We start from the raw sequence: 20,525 nt of genomic DNA, 5'->3' as shown, positions 1-20,525 counted from the left end.
CCCAGGGGTTGGGGACTCGGCAGCTTACCCATCCACTCACATGTTTTCTGAGTGCTGTAAGCACCAGAAATCTGCACCCCTGTAGACCATGCCTCTGACTCTGAACGTTGGAGATTCCACCAGGTGCACCCAGTCCTGCTCTCCAGGGCCGTGGCCCCGTCCACCAGGCCACTGATGACTCCGATGGATTCAGCATGTCACAGCTTCCCAGCATGGCGTGGCAGGGTGGCTCGGGACTTCCAGTGGCCGGGCGTTCGTTACCCCTGTGCTGTGCTAGTGTTTTCACACACCCTGCGAAGGAGACGCCGCCCCTGCCTGCACGGGAGGAGGCAGCTGCGGCTGCCGCCGCCGCCGCCGAGCTCATGGTGGGTTGTGGTCGGCAAGGGAAGCTCTCTGCTGTGCTGACATGCCATCTGCAACTGCCAGGTCTGCCGCCCGGTCGTTGTTCCTGAAGTCTGTGTTTCGTCATTTCTGAGGATTCTCTTACAGTTTAACATTTTTGAAGATGAAATGAGTCCCAAATCAGTGACACAGCATTGTGTCATAAAAGGTGTTTTTCTGGATGGTAGATGAGTGCAATCTTCAGGTTTATTAAAGTACATTAAGTACAAATATAAAGCTAGGGATATATTCAGAACTACTTTGCAGCTCATAATAAATGCAAATTATGCAAATTTAAATTAACGTGATGAGATTTTGCTAAAACTGAGTTACCCGTCTATTCTCAACTCTCGAGTCTGCCCCATCCCCTCACTGCGTCACTGAGGGCTCTCGCCTGAATTCATCATCACTAAATCCAGTAGGTGTCTTCTGGTTTCTTTTTTTTTTTTTAAAGATTTTATTTATTTGCTATTTAGAGAGAAGGGGAAGGAGGAAGAAAGGGAGAGACACACCAATGTGTGAGAGAGTCATCGATTGCTCGTCTCTCGCACACCCCTCAGTGGGGATTCAGCCTGCAAACCTGGCATGTGCCCTGACGGGGCATCGAACCAGCGACCATTCGGTCCGCAGGCTGGGACTCAGCCCACTGAGCCACAGCAGCCAAGGGCCGCTCCTGGCCCTTCCTCAGAAGCATTGCAGACAGGTGACTGCTTTCTGGGGAAGTCTGTTTCCATGACAACAGTCTCCTTGTCTCCCCGCTCACCCAGGCTGCCTTAGTTTCCCCTACACGGACCCCTTTCCTCACCACACCCTACCTTGATTTTATCCGGTCACGCAGCTTCGCTGCCTTGTTACCTGACCACCAAAATTTGTGTCTCCCACCCCAGCCTTACCTTGTGTTATGTCTTGTAGGCATCTCAAGTTTATGGTGAAATTGAATCCTTGATTATCCTCAAAAACATGGGCCTCCCCTAGACCCTGTTTCAGGAACACATTCTCCACCACCATCCTCTTCCTCTTCCTTCATCTGTCCAATCCTGCCAATCCAATAAAATCCAAAGGCCTTGCCTTCCAGAGCCGGGCCTGGGTTCGGTCCCCCTTTTCCCTCCCCACCGCAAACCGGTCCGCCGTGGCGGCACACCTTCCGATGCACCGAGGCCACAGCCCAAGTGACTTGTTTAAAACCCGACTGATGTTCCTTCCTCACTGTAAAGTCCTTTAATCACAGCGAAATCCAAACTTCCTGTCGGCTCGGGGCATCTGTCAGAGGCCTGGGTTCTGTCACACAGGGCAGCACGTGCACCTGGTGTGTCGTGCGTCACTGGACGAGGTCTGACCATGCCAGCGACGGCGACTGCCGGTCTGTCTCAGACGCTTTGGCTTCATCAGCTCCCCCCAGCACGGGAAATAGAGATTCCCAGAATACCATGTTACTGTTCTTGTAGGAAATGTTCCTTCCCAGGGACTGGGGCCCCATCTGAGAAGGGAGCAGGCTGCAGCCTTGCCCCCTGGGCCGGGGCCCGTGGGGACAGCCCGCGGCATTTCCAGGAGAGGTACGTGCTTGCAGAAGCTCCGCTGCCACCAGGGTCCTGCCGCCACGGTTACCCTTGCAGAGGCTGTCGCCAGGCTGTGCCAACAGGAGACCAGGCCGCCTTCCAAGGCGCTGCTCAGAAAATCCCAGCACCACTCTCTCTCACACCTTCACCTCCCCCAAGAAGAGAGAGTTTCTACAGTAAGACAAAAAGAAAAGTTTACATTGAGCAAAACTACTGTTTCGCGCTCTGGAATGACCAGGGACCATCGGCTCTGGAGACAGAACAGAAAGAAGCTGAGCGTGAACGTAGCCTCTCGGGGTTCAGAGCGGGGGACCCGCGGCCAGAGGTCTACCAGCTCAGTCTGCTGTTTGCACAAACCACGTTTTATCACGACTCATGAGCCTGACACTCCGACACCCACAGGGAACCCCGAATGAGTGGAGCCGTGGAGTGAGACTCAGAACATAGCATCTGTGGTCCCATCTCTGCAGCTCACCCGTATCTCTGGGCAACTCCCTCTGACCTTGGTCTTGGTTCCTGTGTCCCAGACGTCCCTTTGCCAGGGCGGTTGTAATGGCCCCAAGTATGAAAGCCTTAGCTGTTCCCAAAGCCCTAAAAATGCAAAGTCAGGGTCCTGAGGAAACAGAGCCGAGCCAGGTCTCCAGTCTGACGTCTCCCCTGCTTTCTGGAAGCTGGCCTGACCCTCCACAGCCGTGCGTCGCCCGCCACTTTCGGGTATCCACTGGGCCCCTGTGTTATTCCTGGGCGACACATCCAAGAGGCAAGACGGAGACTCAAGCATCACCTCTCCAGACCTGGCTGGTGTGGCTCCGTGGGTTGGGCGTCATCCCTCAAACTGAAAGGTCACCGGTTCAATCCCAGGTCGGGCCCCAAGTCTGGGCTGCAGACCAGGTCCCTGGTTAGGGGCACGTGAGAGGCAACTGATTGGTGTTCCTCTGGTACAACGATGTTTCTCTCTCTCTCTTCCTCCCTTCCCTGCTCTCTAAAAATAAAACATTTTTTTTTAATGGAAAAGAATGACCTCCCCCGCCCTGGGCAGGTGGCTCGGTAGGCTGGAGCATCATCCCAGACACCAGACACCAGCAGGTTGCAGGATCCACCCCTGGTCAGGACACACACCGGGGTTGCAGGTCCGAGCCCCGTCAGTGTGTGGGGGAGGCAACCCATCAGTGTTGCTCTCTCACATCCATGTTTCTCTCTCCCGCTCGCTAAAATCCATACACACACCCTTGGGTGAGACTTTTGAAAAGAAAAAATTCCCTCTCGAAGTAATCTGATTCTAGTCTGGCCCAACCTGCCGAGAACAAGATGACCTGCGTGGTACTAAAAATTGCAGGTGTGCGCAGGTCACACATCAGATTCACGGAAGGTCACGGTCGGACCTGCTGAGCTCCGTCCTGCACTGGCTCGCCAAACGCCGTCGCAGAATCGGGGACTGTGCCCCCGTCGGGGACAGACAGACAGGCTCCAAGCAGGGTGGTCAGTCCTTCATCTGAAGGCTTCCTCCGACTCCAGGGGTCCCTCCAGTTTCACACTCTGTTACCGCCTAGGAAGGGGCCTTGGCTTCTGCTTCTAAGGTGTGGCGTTTCTCAAGAAACAGCAGAGGATTCTGGGAGCGTTATAGTCTGGACAATCAAGACCTTTCACCCAGTTTTCCCCGGTGCCCAGAAAGGCCGGGGAGCCACGCCCCTTGATTTATTACTGCCCAAAACAACACAGCCGGCAGGCTTGCCTACTCCACGGGGAACCGCCTGGCCAGCCAGCACTTCTCAGGGGATCACTTATCATAGTGCTCCCCCTCCTGCCCCACCATTATCAGATTGGCCAAGGACCCACGTAAATCAGCACGGTCATCTCTGTTACATGTGGCTTGGCTGTGGGGTTGATGTGTCCTGACCTTTACCCTAAAAGGCTTACTCAAATGTCCGGCCTGGCACGGGCAGCTGGGTCAGCCGGGGCGGCAGGAAAGGCCCCCCCCCGGCCCTGGCACGGGGGGCTGCCACCCCACGACAGACATCGTTCCCAGTGCCACCCCTTCTGTGCCGGTGGCTGGAGCCCCGTGTGAACTCGAAAAACTGGGGAAACAGTGCTAAGTCAGCCTCTGACTCCCTGTGGTTCAGGGACCACATTTGAAAACCGGGGACTAGAGCAAGGGTCCCTGAGAACAAGGGGTGCATGGCAGGGGGCCCTTGACGACAGACCTGTAGGAGGGTGATCACTGCCCCGCTTGCCTGGGACTGACAGGCCCTTCCAGGTAGAATTGGGTCCCCCAAACATGGATGTGGAAGTCTTAACTCCCCACCCCACGGTCTTTGCACATGTAGGTCAAGTTCAGATGAGGTTGGACCGGAGTCGGACAAGCCCTAACCCAGAGACCTGCGACCTAACAAGAAGAGGAAATCAGGACCCAGAGGGACAACTGCACGTTGGAAGCCACGTGGCGACGAAGGCAGAGATTGGAGTGAATTGCTGCATGCCGAGGAACACCAGGGGCTGACAACCGCCCCAGAAGCGAGGACAGGCCTGGGACAGACCCTCCCTCTGTGCCTGCAGAAGGAACCAAGCCTGCCAGCCCCTGGACCTCCGACGGCGGCCTTCCCGCCATGAGAGAGTGACCGTCTGCTGTTCTGACCCCTCACTGCGGTCCTTTGTCAGGGCCGTGGCAGGGAACTAATACAAGGATGTCCTGCGGTATGGGGCTGTCACCCTTCAAACCAGCACCGCCCCTGGCAAACCGGAATGAGCTGGCTGTCTTGTGCGTAAGGAAACCAAGCGACTTTCCACTCTGAACGCTCGATCGAGCGTGCACGGGAGGAGACGGATGCCGCAGAGGTTGGGACCAGCGCTCTCAGTTGGGGCTGCGCTGTCAGAACCCCCCCCAGGCCACACGGCTGGTAACGAGAGATTGATTTCACACTGTCTGGAGGCCGTGAAGTCCCAGATCCAGGTGCCGGCAGGTGTGGCATCTGGAGCGGTCCCACTTCGGGGTTCGTGGACAGGGTCCTTGCGTGGTGGACAGAGCGACAGAGCTCTCTGGGGGTCCCTCGTATGGGGGTAAGTACTGATCCCACTCATCAGGGCTCCGCCCCAGTGGTCTAAGCACCTCCCGAAGGTCCCGCCTCCTCCTCCTCCTAACACAGGGTGGGGCAAAGTAGGGTTGCGGTGGTGGACGTGAAAACGGGGTTTGTTCGTGTGTTATTATTACTGATCAATAATTGTGTAAGCTTCCAGATGGACGACTGTAAACCTACGTTTGCCCCACCCTCTGTATTGGAGACTGGAATTTCTACACAGGGACTTGGGGTGGGGGGCACACCCATCCAGTGTGTGGCCACTGCCGAGGGTGACCTGGGAAATCTGTGTGAGACCAAGACTAAAATGCACTCTGTAAGAGTTGACCCCTACCCCGGGCAGGTGGTTTGCATGCACGCTTGTGTGAGCGTGGGAGCCGACCCTCCCCGCCCAGGGGACTTGGTGCAGACTCGGGCCCAGTCTGTCCGGGCTACGCAGAGCCCCAGGACGTGCATTTCAGACAAGTGCGTGGTGATGCCAATGCTGCTGGAGAGTGCAGGGTCGGGGGGCGCTCTGCTGTGACTCCACGGCCCCCTTGGAAAGACTCGGCCCCTGGAGTGAGTGCGAAAGGATGTTGGGCCGATAGCTGGGGGTGGGCGGCGGGGGACGGGGGACGGGAGTCCATCCTCACCCCTGCCCCGCCCCCTCCTCACCCCTGCCCCGCCCCCTCCTCACCCCTGCCCCGCCCCTGAGCCAGCAGACCCATCTCTGGACTCCCCTTTGCTCTCCACCTGCAAGATGAAACAGCACTTATTTGAACTCAAAGGACTGTTCCCAATGACCCGCGATTCTCCAGCTGGGTTCCGGAGCTCCAACGCAAAACTTTCAATTTCCCGATTTTTACCCACCCCTCAATTTTTTTCAACTTTAGAATTGTTTTTCCCAGCTATTTTTGTGAAGCCGGGGGCGGGGGGGTAGGGCCTGCAGCCCCGCCTCCGCCGCCCTGTGATGTGACCCCAAGCTGGACAGCGGTTGCCGCGGGAGGGGGTGGGGCAGGGGGGACGAGACCCGCCGGTTGCTCTGTCGCCCCCTGGAGTCTGAGAAAGGCACAGATGTCTGTGCTAATTGTCTCTTTCCCACCCTGTCCGGCTTGTAAGAGCATGTGTGGGTCCCCAAGGTACTTACGGGAAAGCACAGGTCACGCCTCACGGTGGGCTGCCCCCGGGGCCATGCTGGCTGCTGGCTGTGGCACAGAGGGCCTCGCAGGGCTCAGGGCAAAGGGGTATGTGAACGTGGGCGGGGGCGGGGGGCTCCTAGGAAAGGGAGGGGACCCTGACACAGTTGGGTGCCGCTCTGGCCAGTGCTCTGGCAACCCTCTCAAAGAAGGCGGGAAGGGACAGAGGTGGCCTACGCTGGACCCCAGCAACAAGGCTCGAGGTCCGACCTGGGGAAGCCCAGCTGTTTGCACAGGTCCCGGCTCTGAGTGGGGCTGCTGGGCTGCGTCACTGTCTCAGGCTCCCTGGTCCTGCTGCCACCGTCGCCTGGGTCTCACCCTCCACCCTTGGTGAGAGAGATGTCCGGCCCGGCGGCCACCCTGCGCTGGCTGTGGCATCGGGGGTGGCAGCCTCAGAGGAGAGTGCTGAGCCCCACGCTAGTCGGGTGCTCTGGAAGCGCCTGACCCAAGAAACCAAACCAGCAGAAACGGGGCCGAGCCACAGCGCGGGAGGAGGTCCTTCCGAGGCGCACGCGCCGCAGGAGACAGATGATGGGACTTCCACGCACGTATCCACCACTAAGTAAAGACTCCAAAAACACGGGCAAAGAATAGGAAGAAGCTGCTGACAGCGGCACAAGCCCACACGGACAGTGTGTGAGTGGACAGATGCTGACCAGCTGGACGCAGATCCGCCGTGGGTGCCCCTGGAGACCCCCTGCCTCATCCTGCGGGGGGGTGGAGGTGAGCGCAGGCTTCGCCCAGAAGTTTCACTGAGACCCCAAAGGGGGCGGGACTAGCCCAGTGCAGGGGGCGGGGGCAGTGGAGTACGGCATTCGGAAATTTGAGAGTTTCCGTGAGAGCGACACAGGGCAGGCCTCCGTGGGCAGGGCGCAGGGACACTTGATGTCCCGCGGCACGCAGTGCGGACCTGTCCCACGATCCCAGCCACGGACACGGAGGATATTCTTCGCCTGGTTTTAACACACGCTGAGTTTTTAATACATCCTGGTATGGGAAGGGTCTGTGCTTTCAGCTCAGTGTTGCTGTGAACCTAAAATGGGTCTAGAAAATAGTGTACTTTAAATGTTTTTTTAAAATATTTATTTGTTGATTCCAGAGAGAGAGAAACATCAGTTGGTGACCTCTCCCGCACACACCCCACCTGGGGACTAAACGCACAATCTAGGCACGTGCCCTTACTGGGAATCGAACCCGCAACATTTTGGTACCCAGGATGGTGCTCCGACCAACTGAGCCATATGGGCCAGGCAAGTCTATATTTAAAAATAATAATAAGAAGAAGAAGTTTCATTTATCTTGTTTGAAAATAAGGGGCCTGGCTGATGACGTAGCTCAGTGGATTGAGCATGGGCTGGGAACCAAAGGGTCATGGGTTCAATTCCCAGTCAGGGCACATGCCTGGGTTGTGGGCCAGGTCCCCAGTAGGGGGCACAGGAGAGGCGACCACACATTGATGTTTCTCTCCCTCTCTTTCACCTTCCCTTCCCTTCTCTCTAAAAATATATAAAAATAAAATAGCCCTGGCTGGTGTAGCTCAGTGGATTGAGCACGGGCCTGCGAACCAGACGATCGCAGTTCGATTCCCAGTCAGGGCACATGCTTGGGTTGCAGGCCAGTTTCCAGCAGGGGTCAGTTCCCTGCAGGGGATGCACCAGAAGTAACCATACATTGATGTTTCCTTCCTCTCTCCTTCCCTTCCCCTCTAAAGATAAATAAATAAAAATATTTAAAAAAAAGAATAAAATATTATGTAACAAAGAAAATACAGGAAGAGGCTCCCCCCAACCTTTTCCTTCCAGAATTTCTTTCTCTGCCCTTTTCACATACCCATACCCTCTGTGTCCCACGGGTTCTGAGTTGCCAGGTAAGAACTTTCCCACTAAGTGCCTTCTGCTCTTCCTCAACTAACAACCTGCAAGTCGCCCACTCTCACTTCTGGAATCTGTGACCCCGACTCCCCTCTCCCCCTTTTCTCTAATTTGTCTGAAAAGGCCCTCTGTCCCCAAAGTTGCCTCACTGTCTTCGGCATCTGCGTGCCTCTGTGAATTCCTGGTGCTAAAATGGTGCCTTTCTCCGGTTACTCTGTCTCTGTGAATTAGCTCATTAGCCCAGCCAGAAGGACTTAGAAGTGGGGAGGAGAAGTATTACTATGTCTTTCAGCCCCCACATTCCTGTGCCCCCAAAATTGCATGGCCTCGTTTTCCCCGGCCCTGAAGTGTCTCATCTGTGAAGTGGTGATAAAAATATCTTTTCCTCACAGCACCTTCGACTGCTGCCCACAGTCCCGCTTCCGCCCCATCCACCAGGCCCTGGCTCTGTGCAGCCCCTGGGGGTCCTCCCTGGGAACACGAGCTCTCCTTTGACCCCAGAGCTGGCTGGGGCCCCAGCGAACCGCCAGGGTCATTGTTCTGCGTGTACACATCTCGTCTCCCCAGCGGTTTGGGGGCAGCTCCTCCTGTGGCCCGTGTTGGTCATTCGCTCCCCAAACTGTCTCCGAGCCTCTGTTCAGTGCCAGGAACCTCCACGCCTGAGAAAGTCTCACACTGGAGTGGGCCTGCGTGTTCCTGTAAAGGGGTCCTTGTCAGGGACAGGTGCCACTGATGGGTCAAAGGTGAACACTGATGCCTGGAGGGAGGGGGAGAGGGACAGGCATGGCCTTTGGCAGGACCAGACGTGGGAGTGGAGGATCGCCTGACAGGAGATGTGGGGGTCAGTAAGAGGGGCCGGGGGATGGGATGGGGGTGCAGAAAGTTCACGGTGGGACTGGGAGCTGAGCTGAGAACAGCAGAAGCAGGCAAGGTGGTCAAGGGCTGCCTTCTTTGCCCTCAGGGTAACTAGGGGAGAAAGCGGGTGCAGAGGGGCAGACCCCTGGGGGGTTGGGGGTGGGGGAGGAGGGGGGATCAGTGACCCCCCAGGGCAGAGGGGATGGAACAGGCCCTGAGTGTGTGGTCCTGGCTCTGAGGGGCAGCCACAGACATAGGGGGGTGTCAGAGGGAAAGAATGACACACACACAGAAGGGCCTTGGGGGGCGGCTGGGGCTCAGGTACAGTGACCTCCGTCAACCCAGGGTGCTGTGAGTTGGATCCCAGGCTGGGCGGCCCCTCGAGGGCTTACACAGATGACAGGTCTAATGCGCAGGCCAAGCAAATCCTTTGTCTTTGTCGGGGGTGCTGACCCAGCAGGGCGCCGCCTGCTATATCTGGGGGCTGGCATGCAGGGACGGCGGGCAGGCCACCATGGCGCAGTGCTCAGGGAAGGTGAGTGCAACCAAATTTCCTAACCAAACTGGCGGCCTGGCTGAGGGAGGTGGGAAGGTGCCCTCCCCACACCCTCCTGCACTGGCTCTGGGGCCCCACGTCTACCCCCTTCAAGTCAGGGAGGTCGTCAAGCCTCAGAGGGGCCTTGGCTGGGGTGGGGGGCCTTCACCTGTCCTGAAGCCCCAGGGCCCCCCTTCTGACTGAGGCTGCTGCTCTGCGTGGCTGCTCCTTCCTCAGGGGCACCTGGGGCTGGTTCTCTGCAAAACGTTAAGACTTGAGTGACCTTTGAGTGGGTGACCAGTTAGTTTTCCTTGGCCATCTGGAGGGGAACCTTGACCAGCCCTGTCACATGCAGGAAGGTGGCAAATCTGGATCTCTGCCCCTTCTCTGGCTCTGATACCGCCCTCAGTGACCCAGGGACGGCTCTCAGGGCCACTACTGTACCCGTCTGCGTGGGCCGGGTTATACTTCGTGGCCCACACACCCTCCCGGGGCCCCTGAGGGAGAGCCGGGAGATGCTCTCGAAGCTTACACACTCGCATCCCCTCGGCCAAGTCATGCGGCCTCGCCTCACTGCAGGGGGTCCAGAAGGGCAGTGCCTCTGTGGGAGCAGGGACACGTGTCTATAGCAGTTATGAGGCCCCCAGAAATGTCACTGGTACTTTGCCAGGGCCCTTCTAGGAGCATAATTTTTTTAAAGATTTCATTTTTAAAAAATATTATTTATTTTTAGAGAGAGGGAAAGGGAGAGAGAAAGAGAAACATCAATGTGTAGTTGCCTCTTGCATGCCCCCTACTGGGGACCTGGACTGCAACCCAGAACTGTGTCCTGACTGGGAATCAAACTGGCGACCCTTTGGACCATAGGCCAGCACTCAGTCCACTGAGCCATGCCGGCCAGGGTGAGCACCACTGTTAAAACCCTAAGAGTTATTGAATGGCTAGAATTTTAGGCTCCCGGGCAGGAGGTGAGTTTTGAGGTTGGCACGGTTCATGTTTAGTTCGGGGGCAAGGGGAACCCATCCCTGCCTCATCGCCATAGGACGCTGTGTCTCAACTGGGTTGCTGAACCTCCAGCTGGGACACACACCTGTCACCCGAAGGAGAGGCCTAGTAAGCAAAGGGACAGTTACACGCTTTTGAGCCATGAATCCTCAGCCCAGCCGTGACTCAGCCGTGGGATTCAAGCCCCCCTCCACCCCCATCCCCCCGGAACAGGGGCTGGCCCCTGCCTATGTATGAGGGTAGGTGACGAGGAGGGGAAGCGCCGTCTTTTGAAAACATTTCCTTGAATGTTATGTTATTATAATAAACAGAAATTGAGTTTAAAGAAATGCAGTGCGAGTTTGGGAAGAGTCCCTTTTCAATGGGGCCCCTGGACAAAGGGGAATCCGGGTCCCCACGTCTCTCCAAGAGTTTGCTACCGTGAGCACCCGGAGGGGCGGGCGCTGCGTCCCGGCTCCCGCCCCGCACAGCGAACGCGGTGGAGCGCCTCCCGCGCGCAGCAGGCAGGCCTGGGCTTCCGCGGCCCGGGAGTCCGGGTTCAGCGGAGGGTGTCGGGTCCCCGCGCCCCTGCGCCTTTCCAGATCACTCTCTACGAGGGTACACACTTCACGGGGCGGAAGCTGGAGGTCTTCGGGGACTGCGACAGCTTCCAGGAGCGAGGCTTCCCCAACCGGGTGAACTCCATCCGCGTGGAGAGCGGAGCCTGGGTGTGCTTCGACCACCCCGACTTCCGCGGCCAGCAGTTCGTCCTGGAGCGCGGCGACTACCCCGACTTCTTCCGCTGGAACGGCCACAACGACCGCGTGGGCTCCTGCAGGCCCGTGGGGATGGTGAGTGGGCCAAGCCGCCAGGGGGCGCCCTGCCAGGGGAGTCCCTGCCAGGGGGCAGAGGGTCAGGCCTGGCCAGACCTGGGACAGCAGTGAGGGGGCGTGGGATCCTCAAGGCCCAGCCACTCCCGAGGGCAGGCAGGGGGTGCTGGGAGGGGGGTCTTAGCTGGACCCTTTTGTGCCAATATTTTCAAGCATATTTGAGGAAAGCACTTCAGATTTCTTTTTTATTAATTTAAATCATTTAAAAAATATTTCAGTAAGAGTTGACAGCCATTATATAAGTTCCAGGTGTAACCCCAGCGAGTAGACATTATATAACTTAGTAAGGGATCACCCCGATGAGTCTCGTACCCGCCGGGCCCCATCCCTGGTTGTCACGATAGTACCCACTCCGTTCCCTGTGCTGTGACTGCTGATCTGTGCTTCTCTTCTAACCCCACCCCCCCTCACCCAGCCCCCCCCCATCTGGCAACTGTTGAAATGTTCCCTGTGTGTATGAGTTTGTTTACGTTCTGCTTGTCGTTTTGTTTCTAGATTCAATTGTTGATAGGTGTGTACTTATTGCCATTTTATTGCTCATATTTTGGTGTTTTTTTTCCTTCTTAAAGAAGACCCTTTAACACGTAGAATATTAGTTTGGCGCTGATGAACTCCTTTAGCTTTTTCTTGTCTGGGAAGCTCTTTATCTGTCTTTTGATTCTAACTGATAATCTTAGAACTTCAAGTTTCTGATCCCCCCAATCTTGCTGAGTGTTCCACTTAAAATGCCATTGGAAGCCCTGGCTGGTGTGGCTCAGTGGATTGAATGCTGGCCTGAGAACTAAAAGGTCGCTGGTTCGATTCCCAGTCAGGGCACATGTCCGGGTTGCGGGCCAGGTCCCCAGCAGGGGCACCTGAGAGGCAACCACACATTGGTGTTTCTCTCCTCTTGCTCCTCCCTTCCTCTCTCTAAAGTAAATGCCTTTTTAACAAGTGCTGTTGGAGACACAGAGGTTTGGTTTTGCCACCAGATGGGGGCACTCTTAGCCACACGGTCAGACCACCAGGCAGGTCACCTGGTGAAGAGAGTCTTCCAGACCCCACGGTGCCCAGCTGGGGAAAAGATGACCGGGGGCGATGCATGGCTGGCCAGGGAGTGGGAATTTGGGGGCAGGAGCCAACAGGTGACGGCCACTGCACAATGTGGCCCTGTGTGTAGGGGCCAAGGGTGTGTGTGTCTAGTTGTCCCCACAGTGGGATTTGAGGACTTTGGATCCTCCCAAGTCACAGCTCCTAGTCATTCTGCTGGTAGTTCCAGATGGTCTGATAGGAAATGGATAAGTCCTGAGACTGGGGTGAGCAGGGGACCCTTCCTGCTCGTGGGGCCAGGTGGGCAGGTGAACATCTGAGGAACCCCAGAGAAGCGACCTCCTGTCTGGGGTTCCTCTAAGCTTTGGCAGCCTGCATCGTAAGAGCGCTTTCTCAGTATTATCACCAGCAGGCCTGGGACATTTGGAAAAGGAATCCACAGGGGGGCCTGCGTCTTGCATAATGCTCTTTGTGTGAGAAACATCTCAGGTATCTTTCCAATGATCTTCTCCTAAGGGCTGACCTCGGGCCAGCTGTGCGGCAGGCCCTGTGGGCCCCTGCTGGCGCCGCCGTGGCCAGTCAGTAGGGAGCTGGCCTGCCTCTGTCTTTCGGAGACACGGGGATGTTTAGCAGGACATCTGTGTCTCCTCCCAGGGACGCAGCAGGCATTTCAGCGAGGATAGCTCTGTGTTTGCTTTAGGCTTCTGACTTCATGTTGTAACCAAAGGCTCTGTTACAGTTGGTCAAATACTATCATTGAAAGGCTTGCTGGAGGCCTGCAGCCCAGGGAAGGTGTGGGGGCAGAGGAGGAGACGGAACCCTGTCAGGGGCTCTGCAGCTGTTTAAAGTAACAGACCCCTTTCCTCCCACCCAAACCCTTGCATAAGAACTAACAGGGGTGCCGGGTTGGGGTGCCTGTGGGCGGTGGGGACACGCACGGTCCCCCAGCCTGGGAACTCTTGGGTCTCCGGAGCCCGCCCCCACACTGTCTTCCTGTTTGCGGGAGGGTCACTCAGCTCCGTCCACCTTCTTTCCCTCCGCTGCCCACGGGGGCCCGCAGCACGGGGAGCACTTCCGCCTGGAAATCTTCGAGGGCTGCAACTTCACGGGCCGGTGCCTGGAGGTCCGGGAGGACTGCCCCTTCCCTCCGAGCCAGGGCTGGGCCCAGGCCTGCGTCAACGCCATCAAGGTGTACGGGGACGGAGCGTGAGTAGAGACCAAGTGGCCGCCCATCACAGGCCCAGCTGGACCCTGCCAGGCCAGTGTAGGAGGCTTTGGGGTGGGTCAGGCCCCAGCAGGTAGGCAGCTTGTCCCCAGCCCTGCAGGCCTCCCCTGCCCCAGGCAGCCAGTGTGGTGGCTGTCTCCACGGCCCAGAGAGGCCACACTGAGGGGGGACACAGGTCCCTTCACCTGCAGCCCACAGCCTCCAGCGTGTTTTCTCCTGCCCCCACCCAGGGCCAGGGCCTCACAGACTAGTCCGAGTCCTTGAGTGCGGCTGGGCTCTCAGGGCTGATAGTGGCTGCCCAGGGGCTTGGAGCTGTGGGAGCCTGGGGGAGGGAGCGTCCCTGGGGCCGGAACCTGTGCACAGACTTGCTCTAGAGTCTCCTAAACAGCCAGGCCCGAGCATGGAAATGGGAGCGTTTGCCGGGTGAATGAGTAGTGACTGGTCCCCATTCGGTGCCAGCACCCTGCCAGGTGACGGGTGCAGTCTGTGCAAACTGACCTCTCGGGGACCAGGAATGAGTGGCGGGGCCCAGTGTGTGTGCATATGTGGGTCCTGGAATCACTCATGGCCCTTGCAGACTGACTGATCAGTGTAAAAGGTCAGTTTTTACTGAGACCCCCTGATATGCACGTCACAACCAGCACTGACCCCAGATGGAGGGGTGGGAGTGGGGGGATGGGAAGGGCCCCTCCACCCCCACAGTGCGAGGAAGGAAGGGGATGCTGCCCAGCACCCTGAAACCTGACCTCCCACCCACCCTTTGGGCCCCAGGTGGGTCCTGTACGAGGAGCCCAACTACCGTGGCCGCATGTACCTGGTGGAACGAGGCGACTTCCGCAGCTTCTCTGACTGGGGGGCCCACAGCGCTCGCGTCCAGTCCCTCCGCAGGGTCGTCAACTTCTTCTAGCCGAGGCCCACAGTCCGGCCAGGCCCAGGAGAGGCCCGGGACAGGGGCTGTCCCTTCTGACCCACTGTAGGACTGGGGACCACAGGGAATAAAAGTCATAAAAGCGGAGAGTGAGCTAGTGTGAGTGACTCTCTTCCCCCCGTTTTTCAATGGGGTCCCCAAAGGGTCTGCCCTGCACCCCAAAAGCCCACAGCCCACCTCCTCTCACCCGCACCCCAGAGGACGGGGCCCTGGATGCCCAGCTCCTGAAACTGCTGTGGCCAACCTCCCCAGGCCTCGAACTTGGAGAAAACACCACAGAACTAACAGCAAATGGGTTCAAATCTCTAAGCCTGGAGCTTTTCATATAAGGGCACCGGGCACATTGGGTCAGGGTCCACACTGATGATGACCTCATCTGCTTTAACTTCGTCCCCTCCGTGACGACCCAAACACAGTCACATCTCCAGGTCATGAGGGTCAGGACTTCAACATACCAAGCTGGAGAGTTCAGCCTCTCCAGCCGCTCCAGCCTGGGTGCCCTGCTCTGCCTGACCACTGCCGTCACATCTGTTGTCCCAGCTGCACATGGCTGTAAACGCCACACCACTAACCCACGAGAAGGCGCTGCAGGGATAGCGGTTATTAGTCCTTAAGTGTCACCCTCAGCGTTGCCTGGTACGTTGCGGGAGCCTGGAGCAGCATCTGCATCACGTGAGAGATGAGGGAGGTCAAGAGCGAGCTCAGAGTCTGGGCCCTGACTTGACCTTGGACACACTGCTCCGTGCCTCGGTTTCCCAGGAAAATAACAGAAGCAACCCCCCTAGGGGGCTCAAGGAGAACTGCAGGGGCCGGGGAGCTCCTCCAGCTGCCTGGTAGCGGGGGGGCGGAGCCAGGCCCCGCAGCCCTGCCCCGCATTCCACAGGTCTTCCTGAGCTTGTCCTCAACGCCCAGGACTGAGCCAGAGCGGCACCTCATTCAGCCGTAATTTAATGCTCCACCGATAGGCTTTTGCTCCCGGGTGACCTGCTCCTCACCCTGGCCCCCTGCTTCCTAATCTGTCAGCAAATCTGCTCTTTGTCTGAAAGGAGGAAAACAAGATCGCCACCAGAATGCTTGCGGGCAGGCCTGCGATTTGTCTGAAGTCCGTCCAGGGGGTCGGAGGACCCAGAGCCAGGCCTTCTGAGGAGTCACATACTTCACATACTTCTGTCTCCACTCTGTGGTTTGAGAAGCTGGGCTTTCACAGAGCTATCCCTTGGCCCTCAGCCCTTGGTCCCCTTGCCCGCGGGGCCCCTGCTGACCATGCCTCCCCCCCATGTGTGGTGTTTATCAGGCCCCCAGCCTGACCACAGGAAAAATAACCCCCCTGAGGCCGGGGCAGCGGTTCCCTGGGGAGCAGAGGGCTGGCTCGGGAGTGGTCTGTTCCCCTGCCCCCTGCCCCAGCCTCCCTGACCCCACTCCAGGTGAGCCTGGCTGGTCCCCTGCACCCCTGGGGGCTCCCCACATTTTCAAGGCCTACTGTCTCCTGCCTTTGCCCTACTAGCAGAAAACGGAAGCCCTACGTATCTTTGTTCTCCCCAAGAAACTAACTTGGGTTTTCTCTGAGTGAGTTTTAAAATTTTAACTCCTGCGTTCCACTTTGGGAAGATGCATGAGAAAGTTCTGGGGGCGACGGTGGGGGCAGTGGCGGGTGGCCCGGACAGTAAACCCACGTTCTGCATGTTTCCCCGCAGTGAAAACAGAACTCCGGCCCCTTGTGCTGGGGTACTGAGGGCTGTGGGCTGGTAATTTGGGTGTCCGGACCCTCCGAATCCTAGAGGACCCTCTAGGTCTTACCCGCCCATACCTTCCCTTGCCTGAAGAATCTGTCACCTACTGATCTCATTTGGTGTCCCATCAAATGCTGTGCAGTGACAACTGAGGGTATTTAAAGGGCACAGGGGGACTTGGGGAGACTGTTCCGCAAGGACCTAGCTGAACCCCGACTTCCTGAGCCCCAGTCTGAGGGCAGCCTGGTGGTATGGGAGGGAGTGGCTTGCACCGAGGGGTGTGAAAGCTGGACCTACAAGATGAGCACCTTTGTAAGGCAGGCCCCTGGCCCCCCTGCTGCCCGTGGGGAAGCCCCTCTTTGGACTCAGCCATCGGAGACATCCGCAGCATGCAGCTGTTGAGGGCCCTGGGTGGGGACTCTGCCTGAGAGGGGCCAGGCAGGGGGTGGTGTGTCCCTGGGGGGCCCGCAGGTTTGGAGAAGGTTCCTCTGGAAGCTGAGACCAGCCCCTTTCTCAGGCTGTGGGGATACCCTTGCTCCAGGTCCATGCCTGCCCGAGACTCCTGGGATTGGACACCCGGATGGGGAGCAGGAGGTTGATTGGACATCAACCATGTGGGAGGAGCCACATTCAACCACAGAGGATCTGGTGGTTGTATGGGACTGCTCAGGTTGGTGGGTCGAAGCTGGGACAGCGGGCAAGAGGACCAATGGACCCCACACTCTGCACACACGCTGCCTGCCCCCCAGCCCTCACAGCTGGGAGCTGCGATGGCAGATGGGGGAGGCTGCCCCTGGGTTTGGGGCACAGGGAGCAGGAGAGCCTGTTCACTTCATGTCTGGGCCCAGCTGCCCTGGACCCCAGGAGTCCTGAACCACTGGATAGAGAGAACAACCCAGATGGGCACCACCCTGATGTGGGGGGGCCGGCAGGAGAGAGGAGCCTCCGGAGGTGGCAGCAGCCCTCCACACAGAGAGGGGGCGCTCAAGTGCCACTTTATGCTTTACGGAGGGGCTGGTCAGAGAGGGTATCCATCTCACTCAAAAAACAAGATAGAGACCCTGCCCAGTAGCTCTGTTGGTTAGAGCAACATCCTGATACACCAAGGCTGTAGGTTTGTGGGTTCGATCCCTGGTCAGGGCACCTACAAGAATCAACCAATGGCCCTGGCTGGTGTGGCTCAGTGGACTGAGTGCCAGCCTGTGAACCAAAGGGTTGCCGATTGAATTCCCAGTCAGGGCTCACGCCTAGATTGCTGGCCAGGTCCCCAGTAGGGGGCGCACGTGAGGCAACCACATACTGATGTTTCCTCTTTCTCCTTCTCTTCCCCTCTCTCTAAAAATAAATAAAATCTTTTTTTAAAAAAAAGAATAAACCCGATGGGTGCATCAGTAAGCAGAACAACAAATGGGTGTTTCCAAAAAAATTGGAAAAAAAAAGATAAAAGGTAGAAGAAAAAAATTGAAGCCAGGGTAAGCATGCACCCACAGTGTAATCACACGCAGCACCAAAGCCTGATTCTCTGCTAGAATGAGACTCCAGACTGGGCCAAAGCAAGCAGCGGAGCGGGCTGGGTTCCATGAGGCAGAGCCCGCAAGATAAAAGAAACCAGTTTCCCAGGAGGAGCAGAGCAATTCCTGGGACTCCGGCCAGAGCCAAATTCTTCCCGGCGTCCTCGGGACCCACGCGGCATGTCAAGAGCTACATCCTCAACGTATGCCTCCTACAAAGAGGACAACAAGCTTCCTGGGATTTTTGCTAATGACGTCCCATAGGGCCAGGCTGATGGCATCCTGCCAAGGTAAACTTTCTGCGGGGGAGACGATGTGAACGCCCCTTGTTCAGACAGGAACGGTCAGTGCATTCTGAGCACATTGCATCTAGCGCATATAGCAGGGCCTGGCCACCCTTGCTTGTCGGTAAATACCAACACCGCCGATAACGACGCAGCTGACATTTATTGAACAAATGCCGTGCCCCAAGCACGAGGTCGAGCCGCTGTTACAGGCGATGAGGTGGCTGTGTTATCCCCTCTCTGTTACGGTGGGAGAAACAGACTTACAAGGTTGTTCTAGAACCTCAAATGCCGCCGTCACTGTGACTCCTCGTGGGAGAAAAAACAGGAAGGGTTTCCAGAGCAAAGGCAAAGTCTCAGGCGTTTGGATGAGACAGGGCAGGGGCAGGGCGTCTGGTGGCCACACACCCAAGTGTCAGGGTGGCAGGACAAGGCTGTGGCTCCTAAAGTGACGCGTAAGGACAATGAAGCCCTGAGAGATGAAGGGGTGCACTCGTGGGGTCTCCATTGTGTGATCTCACCCTCCACCCAAAGACTGGGGGCTGCCTTTGTTGACTCCAAGTCCCTGCCTTTGGGGACCTGCCTTTGGGAGTGGAGCGGTGCATGCGGGGTTCCCACGGGGTTGCCCCTGGAAAGCAGGGGCGCTGTTGGACGTGCATCCACGGAAAGAAGGGGCTTGTGCATGGCACTGAGAAGCCAAACCTCGGCCGGGAGGGAGCGCCCTCTACCACGGCGGCTGTCGATGTGAGCAGTCAGTCAGTGGCAGGGCCCTGCCCCCAACCCAGGGACAGGTCAGGTAAAGCAATTAAATTCTCTCTCCTCGGAAATGAAGTCTGGTGCCAAATCGCACTGGAGAGAGGGCGGCGGGAGCCACATCGAGTCTCGGCATCACAGAAACAAATTCCACCAGTTCTGGCTGCTGAGACACCCCCTGCCCCGGGGCCTTTTCCTCGCTCTCATCCTTCTTTAGTAGTTATTTTTAAAAATATTTTATTTAGTTAGTTTTAGAGGGGGAGAGGGAGAAAGAGAGGGAGAGAAACATCAGTGTGAGAGAGAAACATCATTGGCTGCCTCTTGTACGTGCCCCGACCGGGGACCGAACCTACAACCCAGGCACGCGCCCGGACCTGGAATCAAACCAGCGATCTTTCGCTTTGCCGAAGGACGCCCAACGCACAGACCCACGCCGCTCATGGCTTCACTCTTCCGTAAGCCTGGATGTTCATGTCTTCCTTCACTTGGTTTCCTCCCAATGAATCCCCTTTTCTTGCTTAAACTCACCAACCTCGGTTTCTTTCACCACCGGCAAAGATCCTGACTGACCCCCCACCAGCCCCTCCGTTCTGTTCCCACCAAAATAAAGGCAGGTGCAGAGAGGGGCTCAGCTGGCCCGGGCTTCCCTTTGGAAGGATGCTAAGGTCCTGTAAAATGCCCTTTGTGGGATTAACAAGGCCCGCAGGAGTTCAGCTGAGCCTCAGAATCCCCACAGAGAGCAAACACATGCATCATTTGGTGGGCAGCTGGGAATCTTCTGGAGTGAGTGGAAACAGATGTGGCTACACGGAGCTCCCCAAGGGTCCCGCCTACTCCTCCCAAGCGCACGCACAGCACACGCAGGCACCCACGAGCACACACGCACTCCAACCAAGATGCCTCGCGGTGTTGCGTGAAAATAGCGAATGCTGCCCACCAGAGAGATGCCCACGCGCAGGAAGGCTGCGCTCTCTCACTGGGACGGCGCACGGGTGTATCAGGCACCTCCGGGCTGGTTATCATCTTGCCTGTCTGCACCCTCAGAGGGACGCACTTAGGGGCGGTGCTCACATTCCTCATTTAAAAAAAAAAGATTTTACTTATTTACTTTTAGAGAGAGGGGAAGGAAGGGAGAAAGAGAGGGAGAGAAACATCAATGTGTGAGAGAGACATCAATCGTTTGCCTCCCACACGCCTCCAACCAGGGACCTGGCCCGCCACCTAGGCATGTGCTGTGACTGGAATCGAACCAGCGACCTTTCTGTTTGCAGACTGGTGCTCAGTCTGCGGAGCCACTCCATCCAGGACCACATTTCTTGTTTTGTTATTCAGGAGACGGCACCCTGGCCAGACCTTTGCCCAAGGTCTCTCTCTAGGAAAATGCAGTGAGTGGGATTGGAGGAAAAGGAAGGACGGGGAGCCTTCTGCGTCTTAGGCACAAAGGTGTGGCCTTCTCCTTTCTGCCCTCATTCTCTGTCACTGGCAGACCCCTCACTGAGACCAGGGACATGTCACCCCTTAGATCTCCCACTCACTGGCTGAGCAACCTCGTCCACGTGACCTCTCGGGGCCTCGGTTTCCTCATCAGTAAAACCAGGGGGATAATACGTACCCTGAGACGTCATTACGAAAATTAAAAGTTATCACACGATGTGCTGAGCACAGTGCCTGTTCCATCACTTGATTATAGTGAAATAATACAGAAATTCCAAAAGCACAGGAGATTTTGTTTGTTTTTGTGTTGTTT

General features: G+C 57.1%; 1 protein-coding gene across 2 annotated transcripts; it reads left to right on the top strand.

Moving 5' to 3' along the window:
- Positions 1–9,362: 9,362 nt before the first annotated feature.
- Positions 9,363–14,589, top strand: CRYGN (crystallin gamma N). 2 transcript variants are annotated; one of them, XM_037029512.1, is made up of 4 exons: positions 9,363–9,444; positions 11,031–11,279; positions 13,408–13,553; positions 14,344–14,589. In XM_037029512.1, exons 1-4 carry the CDS (start codon positions 9,424–9,426, stop codon positions 14,477–14,479), a joined length of 552 nt encoding a protein of 183 aa, XP_036885407.1. In that variant the 5' UTR covers positions 9,363–9,423; the 3' UTR covers positions 14,480–14,589. The 2 variants fall into 2 exon arrangements, with proteins under 2 accessions (XP_036885407.1, XP_036885406.1); XM_037029511.1 differs by lacking the exon at positions 9,363–9,444 and adding an exon at positions 10,408–10,557.
- Positions 14,590–20,525: the final 5,936 nt, after the last annotated feature.

This window comes from Sturnira hondurensis, unplaced genomic scaffold (assembly GCF_014824575.4).
Source record: "Sturnira hondurensis isolate 20B ecotype Veracruz unplaced genomic scaffold, ASM1482457v3 Scaffold0020309, whole genome shotgun sequence".
NCBI lineage: Eukaryota > Metazoa > Chordata > Mammalia > Chiroptera > Phyllostomidae > Sturnira > Sturnira hondurensis.
The sequence above is the reverse complement of the archived record's forward strand: the minus strand, read 5'-3'. Positions and strand labels throughout refer to the sequence as shown.

Bases quoted from the DNA above. Each gene is read 5' to 3' on its own strand.
- CRYGN (XM_037029511.1), top strand. From the start codon at position 10,438: ATGTTTAGTTCGGGGGCAAGGGGAACCCATCCCTGCCTCATCGCCATA. The intron at 10,558-11,030 runs GTAAGCAAAGGG...GCGCCTTTCCAG, and splicing joins TCACCCGAAGGAGAGGCCTA to ATCACTCTCTACGAGGGTAC. The intron at 13,554-14,343 runs GTGAGTAGAGAC...TTTGGGCCCCAG, and splicing joins AAGGTGTACGGGGACGGAGC to GTGGGTCCTGTACGAGGAGC.